Raw genomic sequence first — 25,312 nt, 5'->3', positions numbered from 1 at the left:
CTCAAAGACATACTTGCACAGCTTTGTTCATAGCAGCACTGTTCACGATAGCAGAAGTTAGAAGGCACCTAAGTGTCCATTGATGGATGAATGGATACACAAAATGTGGTGTATTCATATAATGGGATATTATTCATCCTTAAAAAGGAAGGAAAGTCTGATACATGCTAGCATATGGGTGGACCTTGAGGACATGGCGCTGTGAGTGAAATAAACCAATCACAGAAGAATTAAGTACTGTGTGACACCACTTATATGAGGTATCAAGAGCAATTATTCATAGAAACTTGGCTGTCAGGAGCCAGAGGGTGTGGAAAATGGAGCACTGTTGTTAAATGGGTATAGCATTTTAGTTTAACAAGATGAAAAATTTCTGGCGATTGGTTGTGCAACAGTGTAAATATACTTTACTAAACTGTACACTTAGAAATGGTTATGATTAACTTTATGTTTTTTTTAAACTACTATTCAGTATTTTTTAAAGGTCGTGTCGTGCTATGTAATAAAAGTCTTAAATTTTGTTTTGTGTATAGAATTTATTGGATAATTGTTTTCTTTCAGCACTGTGTAAATCAGGAAAAGGATTCTATCCTGCTTTAAAGTCATGTGGCACATTCTTCTACAATTGTTACTTTACAAACAAATGAGAAATGGGAATTTCTGATGCTCTTGCCCTTTCTGAGTTATAGGAATTTTTTTTCTTATTAACATGAGATAAATGGGCTCCAATTTTCAAGTGGAAAATTGAAAGCACCTAAATTGAAGGGAAATGTCTGTGTTCGTAGAACGAAAGGGAAGTTGTACCAAAATTTTACACTTCACTCTTGCATTATTCACCACATAGAGATATAGTGATAAGAACTCCCAGGTAGCATTCTAGGAAGAAAGTTATTAATACTGCTATGAGTCAAAACAAAACCTTTAAATAATCATAGTTTCCAGTTGGTGACTAGTTAATCAGTAATTACGAGGGGACCTGTATTGAATCTGTTTGCATAGCACATAAACCATTTTTACTAAGATTAAATGTTTCTTTGGGGTGGGATCGTGGAAGCCTGATGGAGATTTGAGGGAGATAAAGATACCCTTCAAGAGTGCTGTTGGCCTGGAGTACATCTGCCACACTGATCCCTTGGAGGTGCCTTGAGAACTCTGAGGAGCCTATACAGTTTTGAGGAAGAACAGTTTAAAAAACATTTTCAGAGTTTCTCTTCCCTTTCCCCTTAACCCTTATAGATTCAGAATGTGTGTTGTATATTAATTTGTATATTCTGTACTTTGTTCACACTTTCATTCATTACAGCATTTATGACATAATGCCACCGTGGATCGTAATTTTTAAAAAATTTATCCTTTCTGTTAAACTTTTAGTTTTTGAAGGGCAGGAGTTGTACTCCATATCTGGGGACGTTCCCAGGACTTAATAGGTACCTAGTAAAAATGCGCAGAGCTTGGGGAGGTATCCCCACTGCTTCCCTCAAGGAAGCTGATAGTTTAGTGACTGTTGCTTACACACAGTTAGCCTAATGGCCCTTTGCGAAAGCAGAGAGCTTCTGGTTTTTTTTTCCTGTGACATTCCCATCCTCACTCACCTCTATTCCTAAAAATGTATAGGCCACTTTTCTACTTAGATAAATTGAGAGAGTTCTTAACTTTGCCTTTTTCAAATCACTGTATTTTCTAATCATTTCAATCACTTATTTGTAAATAATAGTGATCTTTACTTTGTGTGCTGATTTCATTAAGGCTCCCGGACCCAAGTGTTTTTCACAATGACACGTTGAATGCATTTTCTTTGGGAATGTCCAGTGACATGACTGATCACAGTAGCCCTGCAGAACAGAAAGCAGATTAGATCCGCTGCACTTGGTGTGAGAGTAGATACCTGGGTAGTTGGAGTTTTAAACTGTACTAAAAAAGTTAGCCTGTCTGCTTATCTTCTACCCAGTTCTTAAAGAAGTGACTCAGAGTTAAATCAACATTTAGAATTTTGATCATGAGAAATAATAATAAAATAATAGAACTTTATTTTCATAAGGTAGAGGTTTTAATTCAACTCAGTACACATTTATTGTGAAACTAAAATGAGATGAAACGTTGTGGATATTTGTGTTTCTCAGCTTCTTCACTTTCAAATGGTATGTTTTGGTGTTTGTAGCGTCTACATGTGAGAGTATTTAATAAACCTTATTGGTTAATCAAGTGAAATATGAACCTCTGCTCGTGGGAAAACTGGTTAGTGTTGGCCTTAATGTCATTAAGTCTTCCAAGTATTAGTCTTTTTATAACAGGATCTAAATCTTTGTATTCTGGAACTTACTGTTAATATATGAAACGGTGAGGAAAATGAATGTGAGAGAGCCACTAAAAGCCTTTTAACTATTACAAACAGTAATTTTTTTAGTAGTACACAAAGTACAGCAGATCAGAAATCACAGCAACTAGTCATATTCTTTTTTTTTTTTTGTCTTTTGTTCTTTTAGGGCCGCACCCGTGGCATATGGAGGTTCCCAGGCTAGGGGTCTAATCGGAGCTATTGCTGCCCACCTACACCAGAGCCACAGCAATGCCAGATCTGAGCTGCATCTGCCACCTACACCACAGCTCACAGCAATGCCGGATCCCTAACCTACTGAGCGAGGCCAGGGATCGAACCAGCAACCTCATGGTTCCTAGTCGGATTCGTTTCCGCCGTGCCACGTCGGGAACTCCCTAGTCATATTCTTATATTAGGGAATTCATTCTTTAACAGAATTCCAGTGTGTGACAAGCCAGATCACAATAAAAATTATTATATACTGAAATGTTGGATTATTCCAGTGAAGGACCAGATAATAGTCCCTTTTGTTTCTTAGTTGTAAGAGTGCAGCTGCAACAGTGGAAACAGGCTATTTATTGAAGTTTATGTAATCAAATTTTGCTTGTACTTTGGTGAGATGTATCTGGCGTTTTATTTTTCTAAGAGAAAACAGCTTTAATTGAAGTTAATTGCAGTTTCTTGGCAGAATATGCTCAACTTAGAAATATCAAACGGTGGAGTTCCCGTTGTGGCGCAGTGGTTAACGAATCCGACTAGGACACATGAGGTTGAGGGTTTGGTCCCTGCCCTTGCTCAGTGGGTTAACGATCTGGCGTTGCCCTGAGCTGTGGTGTAGGTCGCAGACGCGGCTCGGATCCTGCGTTGCTGTGGCTCTGGCGTAGGCTGGTGGCTATAGCTCTGATTCGATCCCTAGGCTGGGAACCTCCATATGCCATGGGAGCGGCCCAAAGAAATAGCAAAAAGACAAAAAAAAAAAAAAAAAGAAATATCAAATGGTAAACTTGGATGAAAGGAAAAGTTTTCATCTATAGAACTGTTGTTTTTAAAAAGAACATAATGTATTTTGAAGGTCCGTTTGGATACTTATATATAAACTTTACTTTCTTTCACATTTTTGAAGAGTAGGAAAATCACTATCTGATGAATCCATTTACTAAGACTTGGGCTCCATTGTTGTGGCAGCTCTCCTGACTAATATGCATTGTAGGTGATAAGTTAAGGGCCCATTTTAGTTTTATTGTAAATGTTCCTGAGCCAAGGGCCACTGGGGTCAATTCTGAGCTTGCCCCGTGCCTGTGTTGGTTCTGACCTTTATTTCCACTCTGTCACAGAAAGTGGCAATATAATGTCATAGGTACAGATATCAGCGTTAATATTCCAGAGCTCTGATGCTAATTTTTCATTCTGAAGCTAGTTAATTGTTCTTTAGTATAATGGAGGGAATATAAGGTGAGGCTAATTAACTACAAAAATTTATGGGGCCAAACTCCAGAATTCAAATACTGGTTCCACCTCTTATTAGCTCTGTAACCTAGAACAAGTTACTTAAAATGGGAATAATTATAGTACCTTTCTCATATGGCATTTTAAGGACTAAGTATTAATACCCAGACATCCTGGAACAGTATGTAGAACAAAATAAGTTATTTTGTAACTGTCAGGTTTTTTAGTATCTTTATTAAGCAGAAAGCCCCCACAGCAGAGACCTCTGCGCTCAGGACTGATGGAAGGAACTGAAAGCACATCTCAGTACCTAACCGTGGAATTAGGTGCAGTTTGTTTGCTTTTGCAGAACAAAATGGCAAAACAGGAAGGGAAAGCCATTGCTGCTAGGTCTGTGTTTGAAACTGTAGAAATAAGAGTAACAAATCTTGTACTTCACAGTCACTCTAGAGTTGAGATCAGTTGTGTTTCATTTAAACTGCAGGCTGGCAGGAAAAGCTCTAGTTAATAATAAGTATAGGGCTTTGCAAAGGGTCGAATGGTTCTGCACTATGTATGCAGACTCACCTGATAAGAAATCACTTGGTGACCTGTATGACTGAGGTTTTACCTAGAAGTTGGCACATGAATTGAGACTTGAGAAAGAATTAAGGCAAGATTTAAAAATACAACATGAAAGCATGTACAGTATCCAACCCATCCTGCAGTAAAATTTGATCTTCCCTATTATATTTTGTGGTTTGATACTATGTAATCTATCAGAATTTTATTAATCCCACTTACACAGGCAGCCATCTGGACCTTCTCTAAGCAAGACCAGACCAGTATACAACTAAAATGATTGATGGGCTCTGGAATTGATTAGTCGTTCGCTGAGACAAATGAACTGTTTTGGCAGAAAATACCAGAGGTCACTGCTGTGGTCAAACACAAAAGCCTGTAGAATTTTAAAGAGATGTTTTCATCATTGACTTAGAAAGTTAAAAATTTTAAACCGTAATGGATCTTGAAAATATTTTAGAAACATTTTTTTCATTGCTTGTTTGTTCTCTAGTCCTGATTATAAAACGGTAGACTGTAAGTATAAACCACTAGCACAAAAGCGATAATTTTGTATTTTTGGTGAAAATATAAACTGGAATATAAGTAGCATAAAAGCCAGTCACACATAAATTGTACTCTACAATTTTCCTGAAGAAGGTGTGATTGGAGAAAAAGCTACAACATAAATGGTTTTATTGTAAGTGACTTATAAAATCAGATAGTATAAAATTCCATTCAGTTATTTATTCAGAGCCTCACACTGTTAACCTGTTTTTAACGAATGTTTTAAGACTCTGCAGCATCAAGAGTACATGTTACATATTTTGTACTTAAAAAGTTGAGTATCTGGATTTTTATCCTTTTCGCAGGCCAAGTCGTTCTGGATACTACTGTCCCATTGATACCATTGTCCTTAGCACCAAAAAGATGATCTTGCTTCCCTCCATCTGTTTGGCTTGTAGTAGTGAAATCCTTCCCTATTTCACCATGTTGGCTGTGATCAGCACTGTGTTAACACTTTGGTGATAGGTGATAAATTGGATGACATGTGTCTTGTTACATTCTGGTTATTCTTTGAGGACTGCACAAGTGTGTATGGGCAAGTGGGCAGCTCCCCCTTGAGAATCTGACTGCTCAGAATGAACTTGAGTTATGGATTTATTCAGCCTGTAAAACCTCAGCTGGCATAAATAATTGAGAAAGCAAAGGTTTGTCTGTGGTGCATACCTCAGGGACTCGTGGCTCCCTTCCTCCTCTCTTCCTCCCTTTCTTATGAAAATGATCCCAGTTGCACTCCTAGATAATAACACACCAAGCAATTAAAAGCCATGGGTGGCTGGAGAGAGGAGAAAAGGTTTAGTTAATGAGCTTTTCCTCTTCCAGTGCCCATGAGAGCCTCAGGAATGACAAGGCGATTAAAGCGGAGAGATAATTATAGATTATGTGAAAATGGGTCCCTTGGGACAAGCAGGTCTTGACATAAACAGTAACTGTTGTAAGAGTCTCCTGGCTCTCATACTCACCCTTTGCCTACGTGCTTTATTTGTCTCCTGTGTGCTCAATGTCACGATGCCAGCCAAGCATATAGGCAATCCACCTGTTTGCAGATCAACAGCCCTTTCTGAAGAGGTCATTCTTCAGCCAAAACCATTTTCTCTTCCTCTCTCCTCTTCTTTCTTTTTTCTTCCCCTTCATCCTTTCCTCCACTTTGTTCTCCTTTTTTATCTTCCCCTTCTAATCTTTTCCTTCTCTTTCTTTCTTACATCCTTATTCATATGTTGTACCTGTAAAATGCTAGGCATTCAGACTTACGTGTTACAGAATTTCGCATGTGTGTGTGCAAACATATAAAGATACATATAGCTATACTATTATTATAAAAGATGGTTATATGTATTAGATAATATAAATTTTTCTTCTATTAAAATGCTTTACAGATATATTTAAAGATATTTTAAAAGTGTTAACAAAGGTAACAGTTTTGTGTGATAGAGTCATTTGTTTTTTTTTTTCCTGCTTTTTAGGGCTGAAGGTGTGGCATATGGATGTTCCCAGGCTAGGAGTCAAATTGGATCTGCAGTTGCCAGCCTACACCACAGCCACAGCAATGCGGGATACAAGCTGTGTCTGTGACCTGCACCACAGCTCATGGCAACGCCAGATCCTTAACCCACTGAGCAAGGTCAGGGATCAAACCCACATCCTCATGGATACTAGTTGGGCTTGTTATGCCGAGCCACAACTGGAACGTCCCATAGAGTCATTACTGAAGTTTGAGTACTGTGTTGGAAAGGCATTATTGCATTTAATTACATCGTTTTATTTTAAAATTTTTACCTAGTACAAAATTTTACATATCCATTAGATAAGTACTTTTTACCATATTTTATATAAAGTATTTCATTCTTGGTCTACTCTGTCATGTCTTAACGTATCAGAAGTTCTGTTTCTTCATGTTCATAATAACCCAAATTCATCTGCTTTTCATAATCAGTGCTCTCACACCATCTCCGTTACCATCAGTACTCTAAACAATTATCTTTTCTTGGCCAGGATTTCTCGCTTCCTTTGCTGTCTTTTCCCCAGATTTATAACTCAAATCTCATCATATCACTTTCCTCCTTAAAACCCTTTGAGTTCCCATAGCACTTAGGATAAAAATTTTAAATCCTTCAACATGTCTTATAGGGCCCTGCACCATCTCATCTAATGCCAGTCCCGTCCCCCCCCCCCCACTTGTTGACTCTGCTCCAACCAGTTGGCCCATTTTTATTTCCTTGGAGGTCTAATTATTATTTTTTAGGTAAACTGATTGTTATATGAGTATGAAAAATGACCCCTGCTTACAGCATATGCTAGAACCTTAAGATAATAATAATGTCAGCTAACATATATTAACCACTTACTGTATGCTGGTAACCATACTGCATGTGTTACAAATATATGTATATGTATTTATTCATTTATCTATATATATTATTCCACTTAATCTTCAGAATGATCCTAGGAGATGTTGGTATTATTAATATCCTGTTTTGCAGATGAGGAAACTGAGATTCAAAGAGATTAGTTTACTTCCCCAAGGTCACATAATTAGTAACTCTGCTCATAATTGCTCTACTGCTTCTGAGATGTTTAAGGAATCATTCAATAATCTCCGATTACTGAAATTGAATTTGATAGTTGTTATTATATTAATATAGTATCTTCAGTTTACATTTTTAAATTAAATTTCTTTTCCATTTAGTGTTTTTAAAAATGTACTTCACTGGTGAAATTAGAGACTGTAGTCTTTCATTTATCAATATACTGATGATGATGTTTCCCTTGGATTAATTGTTTTTATTGATTTTAGACTTACCTTAATGGTTGAGAATGTAACTCATCTCTGTAGCCAAGGAAGTCTATAGATTTTTCTGAAGTGGGCACTAGTTTTAGAGTGATTGATCAGAACTGAACTACATTTTTTCTTACGGACATTTAAAGTATCAGAAATTTTCAATCAACTTTTTTAGAGTTAAGCAGGTTTTAACAGGTGAAAATGCATTTTTAGTAACTAGTGTTTTTATAAATTATGGCTAAGTAACTTTTCCAGTATAACAAGTTATCTTCGAGAAGTACCTGGGGCATTGATTTTTCCTTCGTCATTGCATGCTGAAAAAAATGTGAGAAATATATGTTAAAACGTAAGTGGTTTCATTTGAAGAGAACCTCATCAATATAAATAAGATAATAAATAGGTTTTTATTTGAGGCCTTTAAGAATTTTCTGATCCTAGAATTAAATACACTGGGTATATAACCCAGTTTGAAAGTAGTTATTATTTTGTGAAAGATGTTGTCATTACTACATAATAGGAAGGGGTAAACTAACTAGCTATTTCCTATAACTGCATGGAACCAAATGCTGATATAGTAACACTCTGCGTGGGAGGATTGTGATTCAGTGTATGTGAATTCTTTCACTCATTCTCTTGTCCATTTGGCACCAGGTATTCGGAACCTACTTATTACTTTATTGACTAAAACACCATTGGTTTTAAAACACCATTATTTAAATACCATTAAGGAAAAAAGTCACTAATTAATTGTAAGATGCTAAAGATCATAAGATCCATCAGAGATGTTAAAATATGAAAAAATGTGTGATAGAATCAATGAAATAACACCAACTTCATAAACAATTTCTAGGTGTTTATCTGGCACCTGGGATTTCAAGAATTGTTCCAAGAACACAACAAACAGCATAAAAAGCACTTAAAGTGCTTTGATCTCATTGCTAAGGCTTCTTGAGCATGGCTGCTACTCAAGAAGTGTTTTACCTCTTTGAGGGCTTAGGATTGAAGTGTTTCAGAAAGGAGATGCTATTCATGAAATTTTACTTAAGGATCATGGTTTAGACTCCCATTTATGGTCTGTAATAAGATTGAGACTCAAACAGTGTTTTAGAAGGTGATAGTAACATCTAAAATTTTAATTAGACATTAATTAAAAGTAGAGACTTTTGGAGTTCCCATCATGGTGCAGTGGTTAACGAATCCGACTAGGAACCATGAGGTTGTGGGTTTGATCCCTGGCCTCGCTCCGTGGGTTAAGGATCCGGCGTTGCCCTGAGCTGTGGTGTGGGTCATAGATGTGGCCCAGATCTGGCCTTGCTGCGGCTGTGGCGTAGGCCGGCAGCTACAGCTCCGATTAGACCCCTAGCCTGGGAACCTCCATGTGCCATAGGACCCACCCTAGAAAAGGCAAAAAGACAAAAAAAAAAAGTAGAGACTTTTAATGTGCTAAATATGACAACTATGACTATTTAATCCTTAATATAGGAGTGGACTTTACCTGTTTTCCTCCTCCCACATAAGCCTTACACCAGCTCCACTTAAAAAAACCTTTGAGTAAAAGTAGGTTCCTTCAGAGAAAAAAGTACCTGTGAGTAAAATTAAGATATGCCAGAATTTTTTTTTATATTTGTGAACTAAACATGCTTTTTTAAAAAATGCATAAGTTCCCACTGTGGCACAACAGGATCAGCAGCCTCAGCAGCCTTGCGGCGCCAGGACACAGGTTCAATCCCCAACCCTGGCACAGTGGGTTAAAGGATCCAGTGTTGCTGCAACTGTAGCATAGGTTACAACTGCAGCTTGGATCTGATCCCTGGCCCAGGAACTCCAACTTCTGGGTTGCCAAGAAAGGGAAAAAAATATATAGATGTATTTTTTTATGTAGGCCTTTCATCTCAACTTCTAAAATATTGATGGTTTATATTTATATCAAAAATTATAGAATGGGGGAGTTCCCATTGTGTCTCAGCAGGTTAAGGACCCTGCATTGTCTCTGTGAGGATGTGGGTTCAATCCCTGAGATGGCTCAGTGGATTAAGGATCCAGCATTGCATCAAGGTGCAGCATAGGTGACAGATGCAGCTCTGCTCTGGTGTTGCTGTGGCTGTGACATAGGCCTGGCTCCTAGCCCGGGAACTTCCATGTGCTGGAGGTGTGGCTGTTAAAAAAAAAAAAAAAGAAAGTTATATAATGGAGTTCCTGCTGTGGCACACTGAGTTAAGAACCTGACTGGGGTGGCTCAGATCACTGCAGAGTTCAGTGTCTTGCCTGGCGCAGTGGGTTAAAGGATCCACATCTTTAGGTCACAGATTTGGCTCAGATCTGGTGCTGCCGTGGCTGTGGCCTAGGCTAGCAGCTATGGCTCCATTTCGACCCCTAGCCTGGGAACTTCCACATGCTGCAGGTGCAGCCCTAAAGAGAAAGAAAGAAAAACAATTATATAATGATTATCGATAGATGTATAAAGTCTCTATGTATCTATGCAGTTGCTCTGTGAACAAGGCAGAGGTTAAATCAAGTATTATTTATAGTTAGCCCTCCATAGCCAAGATTCCTCTGCATCCATACATTCAACCAACTATAGACTGTTTAATACTGGAGTATTTACTACTGAAAAATATCCATGTATAAGTGGACCCTCAGAGTTCAAGTCTGCATTGCTCAAGAGCCAACTCTATATAAAGGCTACATAAAAAAGAATTTTGTGTTTGGCATAAGTGATAGAATGTTGGAAATCATAGTCAAATGAGATCAATGAGATGACATCATTATTTTCTAACTTATATTTGGACAGAATAGTAATCCTTTACCTTTCAAATTGGCAACTCCTGGTCATATATCCAGTAAATCAATTAGGAACTTAAATTCCTACCAAGAAGTAGTATTCATTAGCAGAACTGCTCAATTTTATGAAACATGTGCAGGCGTTCATCTTGGAAAAACTGGCTAAGGAGCTTCACAGGGTGGCTTTTTGGTGAATTGGCCATAGGTCAGGGTCCATTCTTCAATCTCAGAGATCTACATAAATGACACAGAGATGACCAGACCCTCAGAGACAAATTAACAGTAATAAAATTTATCTGAAACTGAGGTGTAAACGAAATGGCTTATTTACTTACCAGCGCGTATCTTTTTTTTTTTTCTTCTTTCTTTCTTTTTTTGTCTTTTTGCCTTTTTGAGGGCTGCTCCTGCGGCATATGGAGGTTGCTAGGCTAGGGGTCTAATCGGAGCTGTAGCTGCCGGCCTACACCAAAGTCACAGCAACGCAGGATCCGAGCCACATCTGTGACCTACACCACAGCTCATGGCAACACCAGATCCTTAACCCACTGAGTGAGGCCAGGGATCGAACCTGCAACCTCATGGTTCCTAGTCGGATTCTTTAACCACTGTGCCATGACGGGAACTCCTTCAGCGTATATCTTTATAGCAGTTCAAATGCTGTGTACCCTCAGTTTGAGTACTGAGGAACCTAGAAAGAAAAATTAATAGGTGACCATTTGTAAATGTTAGAGCAAGAGAAGGGGAAGAGGTTTTATTATTATTTTTTTAATGGCCACACCCACAGCACATGCAAGTTCCTGAGCCAGGGAGTGAATCTGAGCCGCAGCTGCAACGTACACCACAGCTGTGGCAACGCCAGATCCTTTAACCCACAGCCCCGTGCCTCCACACCTCTGAGGTTCGAACCCACAAACTGGAGTGACTGGAGTTGCTACGGTCAGATTCTTAACCCACTGCACCACAGTGGGAACTCTGGGAATCATTTTTAGATTTGCCTTAGCCGAAGTCCTAATCATGCCCTTTGCACAACCTGTCTCCCAGCAGAGAAATATTTTAGAATGCCTTTTTGCCGTCAATTAGCTGTTTCTTTTGGGCAGTGTTCAAAATTGGCTGCACTGACTTTTTCTTCCCCGCTGTGGTTATTGCTAACCTTAACCTCCTACTGATGATAGTTGTCTCATTGTTTTGTTTTTGGTTTTTTTTGGATGTTTTTAAGTAAGGTTAGTGTCTGAATCAAGTTTAACTAGGAAACATTCTTTTCTCCTCTCATTAGTAGCCCTTATTTAGTTTGTTGAGCTTTAAGAGGGTAATTTCACCCTCCCCCCCGCCTACTCCAAATTTTGGCAGTTAGATGACTCTTTTTTACTTAAAATGTGTTATTTACATTATACGCAGTGTCCAAGGAGGGTCTTTGTGATCTGTTATCCAGCTTATCTCTTTAACCTGATCTCCTAACATCCTGCTATAACTAGTAGCTTGCAGTTCCTCCGAATACCTCACTTATTTTGTAGATGCTTTTCCTTGTCTTTCTGTGCTTCAGAATGCTTCAGTAACTGAGCTCGGTGGTCAGTTTATCCTTTAAGGAGAGGTTGTCATGTCTGTTCTTCTGTAAGCCTTCTTTGATCACCCTTGGTTGAGTGGCCCATTCCTGGCTCAGGGCCTCTACTTTATAGAATATTGGATTAGAGCAGTGATATTTTAAAAACCTTTGCCGATATAGTTCCTATGAGAGATTTGGAAGATTATGTTCCCTTTTATATTTTTAAGATAGCATCTAAAATTTTTATTTAACAGTTTAAATAATTGCGAAGGATGTAATTTCTGTCATTTTATAAATAATGGAATTTTAAGATAGACTGCTGTCTTAGGTGTATCCAATGGAGTCTGAATGTTATGATAATCCATTTTTAAAAATATATGAACATGTTACTGTTGTGGGAAACAGGGAAAATAGTACCAGATGTCTGTATTATTTCTTACAAAACTGTATGTGATTCTTCAGTTGTCTTGAAATAGAAAGTTTAATTAAATAAAATTCTGATCTTGATTTAAAAATATGTGAATAAGGTTGTTAGTAGTTAGAAATTAGACATCATTTCTTTTTCTTCTTTTATTCTACTTTTCTCACCCAGTTTTATTTTAAAGCAATATATTTTGGTGTAGTCTTAGCACACTATCAGTTCTCTGCAACAGAAACATATATAAGTTGGAATTGTTCAAATGTTAATTTTCTACGATATAGAAGCTTTAAGCATTAAAATTTTCTCATTTGAATTACTATAACTATTATTTCTATACAGTTGGTCAATATTCATTATATATTTTGTTAAATAATTATTAAACATAAGTAAAATTTTATTGGGAATGTTTCTTACTGAGATGGATGAGGCTTTTTAAAATAATTTATTTAACAGATGAATTTTTTTTAGTTAGAATGAGACAGAGTTCAGTACCAAGTCTTTTTTGTTTTGTTTATTTCACCTCTTCCATCCTCTAAGCTTAGGAGGCTTCCTAACACCAGTTTTTCACCAAAAGTGTCCCTTTATTTGGTACCATGGGAAATTTTTTATTTTGAGGAAGTACCGCCTGGGATTAATTTTTTTCCAAAACTTTCCTGGCACAGTGGACCCTGGAACAATGTGTGTTGAAACTGTGCAGGTTCACTTGTTTGTGGATTTTTTTCACGACATATGTGCTACAGCATGACACAGTCTGCAGTTGGTTGCATCTTTGGATGTGGAACCTCAGATGCAGTGGGCTGACTTCAAGTTATAGGCAGATATTCGACAGTGGAGGGGGTTGGCACCCCAACCCCTGTGTTGTTCAAGGGTTAGCTGTATGTTAGTTAAACAGTACTTTGAAGCAAAGAGTGACAGGTTTAATTAATAGTCATTTGCCAAATCTTAGTCTTTTGGTTATACCTCCTAGAAGAGCACCTTTGGAGGAAGAGAGGTGTATGCTTTTCTTTTATGAACTAGGGGAATAGGTGAGCAGGGGAAATGTCGAAAAGGGCAGTGGTGATGAAATATTTACCTACACAAAAAGCTTTTCAGGTAGATGAGTTTAGGAAGGAATGTGTTTATTTAGAAATTAGGCTGGTATGGATTCTCTTAAAACTTTCCATACCTGCATATTCCTTTAAAGGAAGGGAGCCCACAGGTATACATTCTTTGATCTGAAGAACTAGTGGCATTTGTTTATATTTCTGTTGGTATTAACTTACTCTCCTTTGTGTTTCATTCATTCACTAAATAATTTTTCCTTGTCTATTTATTGGAATACTGTTTTTATATCTGATTGCCAGTTGGTAGATAATGTATGAGTTGTTTACTGAATGTGTCTTATCAAGTAGTTGGATTTCTGAGATAGTCCCATAAATGTTTTTTAATTCTGTGAGGTGGATGAAAGTAATTAAATGGAATTTAGATGGCTTGCCATGAAACCTAACTATCTGCAGTATTTTTTTGATAGAAGAATGCAATCTTGGTAGAAGGTGGTGCAGATAGCATTTTTAGGAGCAGGCAAGAATCTCTTTTTCCTCTGATTGGTGAAAGACAGTCATACTTAAACACCATCCCCTCTCTTCCACAAGTGTTTGCCCTTTTATTTCAAAAGAATTTCGGAGAAATCCAGTGGGTTTTTTTTTTTTTTTGATTCATATGTATTTATTTTCTGTCAATTTTTGAAAATTTGGAGTCTCTTGTGCTAGGGATAATGTAGGATATTCTTGAGGGTGACATCCTGAAAATAATTCATACTCACCTATAGAAAATGGAAATAATTTTATCACTCACATTCAGCAGAGGGAGGGAGAAAGATAACTGGGTAAAAAATCATGAGAGAAGGCAATCTAAAGTGAGAGATGTAGGAGGGCAATAACATTTATTAAGGTTCTACTTTATTTGGTAATAGTTGATTTTGTTTGCACACGTTTCATTGAATTGTGGATTATTAGAGAAAAAATTGTCTGTGGAAGACTGTATTAACTGGAAAATGTAGAGGGAAAATTTTTGATTTGAATATTGTGTGTGATCTTGGCAAGAAAGGAGATACACAAAGGTGTTGCTCCGAATGTTTCCCAATTTTGGCCGCTAGGTGGTGACATTGTATAAAGACAGCTTGGTTGCTGGAAAGTAAGATTACAAACTTGAAGTGGGTAGATAATTATATTTAACAACTAAGCCCAAGAGTATCAACTCCATTTTTTTTTTTTTTTTAGTACCCTTCTAGGCTCTTCTTCTTCATTATTTATTTTTGATTTCTTTTTGGCCTCCCTGCAGCACATGGAGTTCACAGGCCTGGGATCAGAGCCGAGCTGCAGCTCTGATCTTAGTCACAGCTCTGGCAATGCCAGATCCTGAACCCACTGTGCCAGGCCGGGGATTGAACCTCGTCCCAACACTCCCAAGATGCCACTGATGTTGTTGTGCCACAGTGGTAACTCCTACTTTTTTTTTTTACCCAGTTATCTTTCTTCCTCCCTCTCCTGAATGTGAGTTAGTCACTCAGCTTTGTAGCACATTTATGATGATTTTTATTAGTTTTCCACTTGATATTAATTTACAGTGTGTATTCCACCCTCTGAAGTATTTTAGAAGTAACTGTATGTGCCTAGCATACTTAGCGATGATAAACTACAGTTGGTAAGAAGGTATTCGGGTGAAAAAATGTCCCTGGAGTTCCCATTGTGGCTCAGGGGCAATGAAACCAAATAGTATCCATGAGGATGTGAGTTCGATCCCTGGCCCAGCTGAGTAGGGTAAGGATCTGGTGTTGCTGTGAGCTGTGGTGTAGGTCGCAGACACAGCTTGGAGCTGGCGTGGCTGTGGCTGTGGCTGTGGTGTAGGCCAGCAGCTACAGTGTGGGAACTTCCATAAGCCACAAGTGTGGCCTTAAAAAGACAAAATAAAAAGGCAAGGAACATGGCACAAAAATATTTTTTTTAAATGCCCAACCTCCAAAAAATGTGCATACCAAAGCAAAATAATTGATATAAATGATACATATAAGAAACATACTGAAAATATAGTATGCGATATAGCATTTTAAATGTTTTTACTACATTTACTCTTTTACTGCTTATGGCATAGATGTACAGGCACATTTGGGATTAAGGAAGGTCCTCTCATCTTTGAATAACCCTTAAATATTTCTGGGTGTGGGTAACCTACATCGCAAGGTGCTTCCATACTTTGCTCTCTGTGCCCCACCACCAACTCCCCCTTATTTTCAAATTCACAACAGTCGGTGAGTAGTGTATTTTTTATTATGACTTAAAATGACACAGTACTTCCTCTCACAATCAAAGTTGCTGTATTGAAGGAGAATAGGTCCCTCTTATTCCCAAGTCTGAATGCTAAATGCACTTTTTCATAGAAAGTGGGGTTTTTTAAAATGATATTTAAGTATAGCTAAAGTAGTATTACATGCAGCCAAAATCAGACTTCTCCTTTCTGGGGTTTTGGCCTCAGACTTCTCTGTTTTCTTTCAGAGTAAGTGATTTGGAAAAGCATTTTCTCCTTTGCAAATGAGCATTTTTAAGAGACCATGTATTTTTTTAAGACTTTTTTTTAAACTTTTTCCTGGAAACCTACCTCATTTTCTCCAGCTTGAAGCAGGCTGTTTCTCCTCTGTATTCTGATGGGCCTTTTCAAAGATCCAATTCTACCTTATGTTAATGGTATATAAATTTTTATCATCTCAGCCTTACTTAACATGCATTGAATGCAAAGTTTCTTGCTTATCCCTGTTATCTGTTATCAACAGAATCTTGTCCAGTGTCTTGCATGTAGTAGGTGCTCAATTAAATACATCAGATGCATAAGGAAAACTTAGATGGTTAATGCCAGAGTAATGTGTTTTAAGTTAATTACCTCTGACAGGAAATAACTTTTTGTTTGTTTGTTTGTTTGTTTTACCATTTCTTGGGCTGCTCCCGGGGCATATGGAAGTTCCCAGGCTAAGGGTCGCATCAGAGCTGTAGCCACTGGCCTACACCACAGCCACAGCAACACGGGATCTGAGCCGCATCTGCAACCTACACCACAGCTCATGGCAACACTGGATCCTTAACCCACTGAGCAAGGCCAGGGATCGAACCCACAACCTCATGGTACCTAGTCAGATTTGTTAACCACTGAGCCATGACGGGAACTCCAGGAAATAACTTTTTATAGGATATAAAGTATTGGCTTTTAAGTTAGAAGGACTCCTATGGCCAAATGCTTTGATTTCTAATGAGTGGAAGCTATGGCCTTACAGGTTATAAAACATACTGGTTATAATTTTTGGAACTCAAATTGCATTTTTTTATGCTTGTTTAGAAAAATGTGTCTACATATAGAACATTTTCATTGTTAATATTGCAAATTTTAAAAACTGATCCTTTTGAGAACCTCATTTTTTTGCCTTTTCTAGAGCTGCTCCTATGGCATATGGAGGTTCCTAGGCGAGGGGTCTAATCCGAGCTGTAGCCACCGGCCTATGCCAGAGCAACAGCAACGCGGGATCTGAGCCAGGTCACAGTCTACACCACAGTTCACGACAACGGCAGATCCTTAACCCACTGAGCAAGGCCAGGGATCGAACCCACAACCTCATGGTTCCTAGTCGGATTCATTAACTACTGAGCCACGATGGGAACTCCCCCTTGAGAACCTCATTGATCTTCCTCCCAATCTTCCTCCCCAACGCACTGAGAAAAATGCATTATACATTTGCACAGATAATTCTGAAACCTGTTTTAAAGAATTCATCGACCTCATCTTTTCCTTTAGATTCTGGAATAGGTTACAGCTTCCTAGTTGAGATGTAGCTTGATATGATAGAAAAATGGACTATATACAAAATCACTTGATCTGAGTGAGTTCTAGCTCTTGTTCTACCTTGAATAAATGTGTTGCCATTTGAAAGGTCATCTAACCTCTCCTTACCTATTTCTTTAATCTGTGAAGTGAATCTGTTGGAATAAGAGTAAGTGAATTAATACATTGATATACTTAGAGTAGGTGTGGGGTATATAGTATGCCTCCTAGTTTTTGTTCCCCGTCTGTTTTTTTGTTTTGTTTTGTTTTGTTTTTGTCTTTTTTGTTGTTGTTGTTGTTGCTATTTCTTGGGCCGCTCCCGCGGCATATGGAGGTTCCCAGGCTAGGGGTTGAATCGGAGCTGTAGCCACTGGCCTACGCCAGAGCCACAGCAACGCGGGATCCGAGCCGCGTCTGCAACCTACACCACAGCTCACGGCAACGCCGGATCGTTAACCCACTGAGCAAGGGCAGGGACCGAACCCGCAACCTCATGGTTCCTAGTCGGATTCGTTAACCACTGCGCCACGACGGGAACTCCCCCTGTCTGTTTTTATTATCTCATGAAGGATTTCTGAATTTTGTGATGCTCTCATTATCTTTTCCTTAAGAAAATTACTTTGGGGTGTGTGTGTATGTATATTTTTTTCTTTTTTTAAAATTTGGATAGCAATCAGCTTATTTTGTTATTCTTTTAGAGAGGTGGTAAGCTGTCTTCTGATCTTTTGCTACCTCTGTTCAGGCAATCGTAAATAACCTCACTGCAGTGCTACAATTGAAAATTCTGAGTCAGGGAACATATGTGTCTATCAGTGTGTAAAAAACTGGGGAAAGGAGATCCTGTCATGGTGCGGAAACGAATCCGTCTAGGAACCGTGAGGTTGTGGGTTCGATCCCTGGCCTTGCTCAGTGGGTTAAGGATCCGGCATTGCCGTGAGCTGTGGTGTAGGTTGCAGACGCAGCTCGGATCTGATGTTGCTGTGGTTGTGGCATAGGCCGGCAGCTGTAGCTCTAATTCAACCCCTAGCCTGGGAACCTCCATATGCCATGGATGTGGCCCTAAAAAGCAAAAAAAAAAAAAAAAAAAAAAAAAAAAAAACAACTGTGGAGAAAAAGAGCACTGAGAAAATCTACTCAAGATTTATATTCATGTTCTAGTGTAACTTATTACACTATTTACACTATTGAAGTTCTAGTGTAACTTATTACAGCAAATGAAGCTTTTCTCTATAATTATAGCTGCTAAGAGCTTTAGTCTTTTTAGAGATTGGATGTATCATGTCTTACTGAAGATCCATTATTGTTCATGTGAAAGTCTTTCTAAGAACAGATTCCACTAATGTTTGTCTGCAGCAAACAGATTTTATTAAAAATATGTGACTTTTATGTATTACCTAGTAAGACAAACACTTTGTTTTTTACTCTAATTAGGGAAGAAGACAAAAACATATTTGATTACTGCAGGGAAAACAACATTGACCATATAACCAAAGTCATCAAATCGAAAAATGTGGATGTGAATATGAAAGATGAAGAGGTATGAAAAACATGCCCTGTTAATTATTTTCTTACACTTTGTTGTTCTGCCCAGTGCTTTTTTTCTACATGGCAGGCCTGTGAACTGCAACGCAAACTGTAGTATGGTTAAAAGTATATTAAACTGTCTAAATGAGATGGTGTCACCCAGTTAAGATACTTTCTGGGTCTATATTGGTCATACTGCTGTCCATTGTAGAAGTTGCTAGTTGAAACTTGCAGCAAGAAAATAACTTATATTTGTTCATGTTAAAGGGAGAAATTATTAACATAATATGTGAAATCTATTGGAAGTATAAAAATATTTATAAGTAGCTTTAGTGCTCTCTGACAGTGCACCTCGAACAGGTATATTGTCCTTTATGCAGTAACTGTATTTCTAGAAAACTATGACAAAATTTTGGTAAATCCAGTCATTAAGTTCAGGCCCCCATTTAATGGGACCCTATACTAAATTATTTTGTAAAATATATTACTTCTTACATTATTTATTTTGTCAATAAAACTGTTCACATTGCGCTTAAACTGTCCCTGAATTATAGTTGTTAAAAAAAGGTGTAAAATTTACTAATCATTTTTCCCATTCTTGAATAGTGCAGTGAGGATGACTGAAATGACCAAAAGGTAGCCATTGCTAGGAAGAGGACATACAGTGATCATAGCTAATGTCTGGAGTAGATAAATAATAGTAATAATAGCTAATGTATTAATTATGTTACTTATATGTTACATTAATGTATTAGTTATGTTAATAACATATTAGTAGAAGATAATAACTAACCTATTAACTGAGAGCGCTCTACACAGGTTGGCTCCTAATGTTATCTTATTTTTAGGAAAATCTTTCTTGTAATATATTATCAGTGACATCTGGTACTGAAAATGTAAGACTATAATTCTGCAGTAAAGGGGGACCAGTGATACTGTATGTTCTCCCATAAATAATGAAACAGAGCCAAGAACCATGTAAGAGAAAAGTGGAAGCCAGATTGTAAAACAGTATCACCAGGTCTTCTGATTCTAACTCGGGTTTTTTTGTTTGTTTGTTTGTTTGTTTTTGGCCTTTTAGGATCAGAATGCATTGTATTTTAATCAGGCATGATTGCTTCCCTTAATCTTATTGTGATTTTATATTTTTGTGCTCAAGAGTTAAGATTTTTATAAAATGAATTCATGTAGGTAGTTCAAAGCAAATCAAATAGTAGTACTATATGTTTTATAACAAAAAAGTCTTCCCTCTCCTGCATCCTTCTCACATTTGAGTCTAGCTCTCTTGAGGCAAAAGCTTTAACTTCTTTTAGTTGTTTCTTTTGCAGTTTACTTACATAATTCTAAATAATACATTTGCAGAGTTCCTGTCGTGGCTCAGTGGTTAACAAATCCGACTAGGAACCATGAGGTTGCGGGTTCAATCCTTGGCCTTGCTCAGTGGGTTAAGGATCCAGCGTTGCTGTGAGCTGTGGTGTAGGTCGCAGACGCGGCTCGGATCCCGTGTTGCTGTGGCTGTGGTATAGGCCAGTGGCTACAGCTCCAATTCGACCCTTAGCCTGGGAACCTCCATATGCCGCAGGAAGCAGCCCTAGAAAAGGCAAAAAGACAAATAATAATAATAATAATAATAATGCATTTGCATCTCTTGATTTTCCAACTCTAAACGTTGACTTTCTTCTCTTTTATATTAGGATTTAGCTGTTTTACTTAACTTCCCCCTTCCTCATCTCCTTAACATAGTCATGTCACAGCTTTTAGTTTCAGCTTTCTGATTGAATCTCTATTGTATCAATGTTTTTATTATTATTACATATTTATATTATAATATAACTAATAATGTAACTTTCAATTATAATATTATAATTATTGTTATGACCATATAAATAGTGTGTATTGACTATGTGTATTAGCTTTTGCTATAGCGAAAAAACACTTTGCAGTGGGTAACAACATTTATTTCTTGCTCATATTTCAAAAGGGTTTGAATCAGTTGAGACTGCTGGATTTTACTAGCCTTGTTTGAGCTCAGTTCATCCTGATTTCATGTCTTCTCCTTCTTTGATCCAATCTCAAAGAATAGGCACTATGTGGGGCAGGTGGTAAAGGCAGACAGAACCAAACCCTGCAAATACATTTAAAGCTTTCCTAGGATTTGGCGTGTGTCACATCTACTCACATTCCTTTGTGTAAAACAAGTCACAAAGCCAAGCTACAGGTCAGTGTAGTAGGAAGTCTGCTCTGATTACAAGGAAGCAAGGCCAGGGTAGAAAGTGAATAAATAATTATGTAATTATGAAGAATATAGTCTCGACATATCATTCGTGCAATAGCTTGATTTTTTTTTTTTTTTGCCCTTACTTGAGCCACTCCCGAGGCATATGGAGGTTCCCAGGCGAGGGGTCTAATCCGAGCTGTAGCCACCGGCCTACGCCACAGCCACAGCAACTCGGGATCTGAGCTGCATCTGCGACCCACACCACAGCTCACTGCAACACCGGATCCTTGACCCACTGAGCAAGGCCGGGGATGGAACCCACAACCTCATGGTTCCTAGTTGGATTCTTTAACCACTGCGCCACGACGGGAACACCAATAGCTTGTTTTTCTTAAGGTTAATAATGGCCTCTTTTTTTGTTTTTATCTTTTCTTCATCTACTGTGGTCCTATTGTTAATTCTTCCCTCAAATGGCCCAGTAGATGTCTCAGTGTAGTCAAGTACATCAAGTTATCAATACCATTAATTTTTAAAAAATTTTTGTAGCAATATCTCTTCTGGAACCCTCTTTCTTCATCTCTGGTCTGGACTGGTTGCTCTCTAGGCTTCTCACATAGCTGTCATTCTGGAGTTACACTTTACCACTGCCATAGGAATTCTCTTCTCCTTTCTCCTGGATTATTCTGTGTTTTGGATCCCAGGTCTTCATCTTTAAATGTTTATTTCTCTATTTTGATGGCTTTCTCTTTTATTTATTTCCTGATATGGTGGAGCATTTCCACCAGTAGCTTCCTGAGAAAGGTAAATGTTTTGAGATCTTCCTGGTTGAAAATATTTCTGTCAGAGCTCTTGGTATATTCTACATGTTCAACTAAAGATTTGATGAATTATGAATTAATGATTGATTGAATGAATGAATAAGCAGAAGCAGTATAGTGTAATGGTGATGAGTTGGACTACCTGGGTTCAAATGCAAGTACTCTCACTTCCTAGCGACATGACTTAAGATTATCATAATTATTATTATTATTATCACTATTTGCTTTTTAGGGCCGCACCTGTGACATATATTATTTTGTGTCTCAGTTTCCTGATGTGTAAAATGGGAATAATAATAGTGCCTGTGTCAGAATTGTTTTGAATTTTAAATGAGTTTATATATATATATATATATATATATATATATATATAAAGCACCTAAACAGTGTCTGACACACATATACCAAGTACCCAATAAATGTTAGTAGCTGTCTTAATTATCCTTAGAGAATAATATGGATGAAGGATGATGATACAATGAAGAAATGAAGAAGCCACTTAATCACTTTTTAAAAGACCTAATTTTTTTTTTGAATGGCCGCATCTGCAGCATATGGAAGTTCCCAGGCTAGAGGTCTAATTGGAGCTGCAGTTGCGGCCTGTGCAACACCGGATCCAAGCTGCTTCTGCAGCCTACGCCACAGCTTGTGGAAACACCAGATCTTTAACCTGCTGAGCCAGGCCAGGGATCAAACCCACATCCTCACAGAGACAATGTCAGGTCCATAACCCACTTAGCCACAATGGGAACTTCTTAGGTTTTTTTTTTTTTTTTTTAAGAGCAGAGCAGTTTTAGGATTTACAGTAAAGTTGAGAGGGAGGTACAGAGATTTCCCTTATGACCTCTGCCCCCACACATGTGTAGCCTCCCCCCATCATTAATATCCCTCACCAGAGTGGTACATTGTTTTTACTCAAGGATGAACCTACATTGATATATCATAATCATGCCAAGTCCATGATTTATTTTAGGATTCACTCTTGGTGTACATTCTGTGTATTTGGACAAATGTATAATGAAATATTTATCGTTATAATGTCATTTAGAGTATTTTAACTGCCCTAAAAGTCCCTGTGCTCTTTGTATTCATACCCCCTGCTCCCGTGGCAACCACTGAACTTTTTCTTGTATCCATAGTTTTATCTGTTCCAGAATGTTATGTAGTTGAAATCATATATACATTGAGCCTTTGCATATTGGCTTCTTTCATTTAGTAATATGCATTTAAGTTTCCTTCATGTCTTTTGATGGCTTAATCTTCACATTGAACAATATTCCACTGTCTGGATGTGTACCACAGTTTATTTATCCATTCGCCTCCTGAAGGACTTCTTTGTTGCTTCTGAGTTTTGGCAGTTATGAATAAAGCTGCCATAAACATCCATGTACAGGTTTTGTGTGGACATAAGTTTTCAGCTTCTTTGGGTAAATAACAAGGAGTACACTTGCTCGATCATATGGAAAAGGGATGTTTAGTTCTATAAGAAACCACCAAACTATCTCTTCCAAAATGGCTGTACCATCTTGAATTCCTACTGTCCGTGACTGGTGCTCTGTTGTTAGGGATATCCACATTAAAAATTGTTATGTCTTCTTGGAGAATTGGCCTCTTTATCATTACATAATGTCTTCTTTATCCTTCATAACTTTCCTCGCTTTGAAGTCGGCTATGAATGAAATTAATATAGCTACACCTGCTTTCTTAGGGCATTAGGGTGGTATTTTTTTCTCTGTCCATTTACTTATAGTTTCTTTATATTTAAAGTAGGTTTCTTATAGACAACATATAATTGGATTGTGCTTTTGAGTCACTTTGACAATTGTTTGTTTGTTTTAGGGCTGTGCCTGTGGCATGTGGAAGTTCCCAAGCTAGGGGTCGAATTGGAGCTGTAGCTGCCAGCCTACACCTCAGCTACAGCAACATGGAATCTGGGCCAAGTCTGCGATCTACACCACAGCTCACAGCAACTCCAGATCCTTCACCCACTGAGTGAGGCCAGGGATCAATCTGCGTTCTCATGAATGCCAGTTGGGTTTGTTACTGCTGAGCCACAATGGGAAATCCAACAATCTGTCTTTTAATTGGTACATATAGGCCATTGCAGCTTACAAGTGATTGCAGATATAGCTGGGTTGACATTTACCATATTTGTTACTGTTTTCTTTGTGTTTCCCTTATTCTTCATTCCTATTTTTGACTTCCACTCTTTTTCTGTCTTTTGTGGGTTTTTTTGTTTTGTTTTGTTTTTTTCTGGGCATGTCTACAGCATTCAGAATTTACTGGGCCAGGGTTCGAACCTGTGCCACAGCAACAATCTGAACTCCAGCAGTGGCAATGCTGGATTCTTAACCTGCTGAGCCACCAGGAAATTTTGTTTTTTGTTTTTAATTGAGCATTTAATAAGATTCTTTTTTCTCTCCTTCCTTCGCACATGTTACGCTTTTACTTTTAAACCTTTTATAGTGGTTGCCCTAGTTTGTACTGTACATTTATAACTAATCTAAGTCCATTTTCAAATAACCTGATGCCATTTCATGGGTAATATGAGTATCTTATAAAAACAAGATAATCTTAATTCCCCTCTCTTATCCCTTGTATCATTGCTATTACTCATATCACTTATACATAAGCACACATAAGCATATATGTATGCATACTTTCTATGTGTGTATATATACCGATGCATACATAAATAAGTGTCTATAATCAAATACACTGTTGCAAATTTTGAACAAACTTAGATAAGTTAAGAATAAGAAAAATACTCTATGCTTCAATAAAATTAAAAAAAAAAGAGATGACTGTGATGCAATAAAAAGAATAAGAAAAATAAAAGGTTTCATTGTACTTTCAGTATTCCATCTTTGATGCTCTTTCTTTCTTTATGTAGGTCCAGTTTCTGACCTACATTACTTTCCTTCTCTCTGAAGAACTTCTTTTGACATTTCTTGCAAGGCATGTCTCCTGGCAGTAAATTCCCTCAATATTTATTTTTCTCTTTATCTCTCCGTTTGAAAGATAATTTCTCAGAAATCAAGGTTAGCAGGGCTTTTTTTTTTCAACAGCTTAAGTATCTTGCTTCACTGTCTTCTTGTTTGCATGGTTTCTGAGGAGAAGTCTGACATAATTTTTATCTTTATTTCTCTATAAGAACGTGTTTTTTTCCTCCGGCTTCTTTCAGGAATTTTCTCTTTCATTTTTTATAATTTTAAAGTGGGGCATTTATCTTGCTTAGTGTTCTCTGTGCTTCCTAATTCTGTGCTTTATTGTCTGGTACTCATTTGAGGAAATGCAGTCATTGTTTCAGGAATTTCTTCTGTTTCTTTCTTTGTTTCTTCTCCTTCTGGTTTCCCCATTATGCATATGTTATACCTTTTGTAAGTGTCCCACAATCCTTAAATACTCTATTCTGGTTTTTTGTTTGTTTGGTTTATTTGTTTTCTACAGTGTTTGTCTCTTTGCTTTTCAGTTTTCAAGGACTTTATTGATATATCTTCTTGCTCACAGAGTCTTTCCTCT

General features: G+C 37.7%; 1 protein-coding gene across 3 annotated transcripts in view; it reads left to right on the top strand.

Moving 5' to 3' along the window:
• The window catches only part of ACBD6 (acyl-CoA binding domain containing 6), a 199,878-nt gene that overhangs the window by 69,034 nt on the left and 105,532 nt on the right, over window positions 1–25,312 (top strand). For all 3 annotated transcript variants that reach the window (XM_047752107.1, XM_047752109.1, XM_047752108.1), the window contains exon 5: window positions 18,662–18,767. In XM_047752107.1, the coding sequence (XP_047608063.1) occupies window positions 18,662–18,767 (106 nt within the window). The remainder of the gene's footprint in view (window positions 1–18,661; window positions 18,768–25,312) is intronic.

This window comes from Phacochoerus africanus, chromosome 11, assembly GCF_016906955.1.
Source record: "Phacochoerus africanus isolate WHEZ1 chromosome 11, ROS_Pafr_v1, whole genome shotgun sequence".
Taxonomy (NCBI): Eukaryota; Metazoa; Chordata; class Mammalia; order Artiodactyla; family Suidae; genus Phacochoerus; species Phacochoerus africanus.
This window is presented reverse-complemented; position numbering and strand designations above follow the sequence as displayed.